At 74.3% G+C, this 760-nt stretch overlaps 1 protein-coding gene across 1 annotated transcript in view; it reads right to left on the reverse strand.

Annotated features, from left to right (window-relative positions):
- Nucleotides 1-21: 21 nt before the first annotated feature.
- LOC105854700 (5-oxoprolinase) overlaps nt 22-760 on the reverse strand; it is a gene marked incomplete at its 3' end in the record, with an annotated part of 2,689 nt that continues 1,950 nt past the window's right edge. The window contains exons 6-7 of the mRNA XM_012735000.1: nt 436-610; nt 22-182 (exon numbers count right to left, since the gene is read on the reverse strand). Of these exons, the coding sequence (XP_012590454.1) occupies nt 22-182; nt 436-610 (336 nt within the window). The remainder of the gene's footprint in view (nt 183-435; nt 611-760) is intronic.

Here is a 760-nt window from a genome sequence, read left to right on the forward strand (position 1 = left end):
GCGGGGGGCCGCAGGGCGCACCTGGAACTGCACCGTCTCCTGCATGGCGCCCAGGTGCACCGGGATGTGCGGGGCGTTGGAGACCAGCCCCCCGTCAGGCCCAAAGAGGGCGCAGGAGAAGTCCAGGCGCTCCTTGATGTTGGTGGAGATGGCCGTGCGCTGCAGGATGCGGCCCATCTGCTCTGGGGGCGCAGTGACCAGGGCTGAGCCCCGCCGCGGGGAAGCAGAGCCCCCCGCCTCCCAGCCCAGGACCTGCCCGGCCTAAGCTCCCTGGCACCAAGGCCCCTGCGCCCCCATGCCGACGTGCGCCCCATTGGTGCCCCGCACCCGGAGAGCCTGTGCTGGTCACCCCACCCTCCTCGCCTGCCCCAGGCCCCTGCGCCCCTCCCAGCCGCAGCCCCGCCCTCCGCCCAGACCCGGAGCGCGGCCGCTCACCCTCCTCCTGGAAGACACCGCCCTGGACCAGCCTGAAGGACAGGAAGACGGCGCCCTCCTGCTGCAGCGTGGAGGAGTGGGGGGGCATGGAGCCCGGCGTGCTGCCGCCGATGTCCGCGTGGTGCCCGCGGCTGGCCACGTAGAACACGGGCCGCGACTGCCCGGGCCAGAACACCTAGGGGTGCAGAGCGCGGTCAGCTGCGCCAGCCGCCCCCACCCACGCCGGCCGCGGGCCTCACCGGTGTGATGACGGTCAGGTCCGGCAGGTGGCTGCCCCCGGCGCTGGGGTGGTTGCTGAGCAGCACGTCCCCGGGGCGGAGGTCGG

The sequence above is a fragment of the Condylura cristata genome, unplaced genomic scaffold (assembly GCF_000260355.1).
Source record: "Condylura cristata isolate star-nosed mole 26May11 unplaced genomic scaffold, ConCri1.0 scaffold00714, whole genome shotgun sequence".
Classification (NCBI taxonomy): Eukaryota; Metazoa; Chordata; class Mammalia; order Eulipotyphla; family Talpidae; genus Condylura; species Condylura cristata.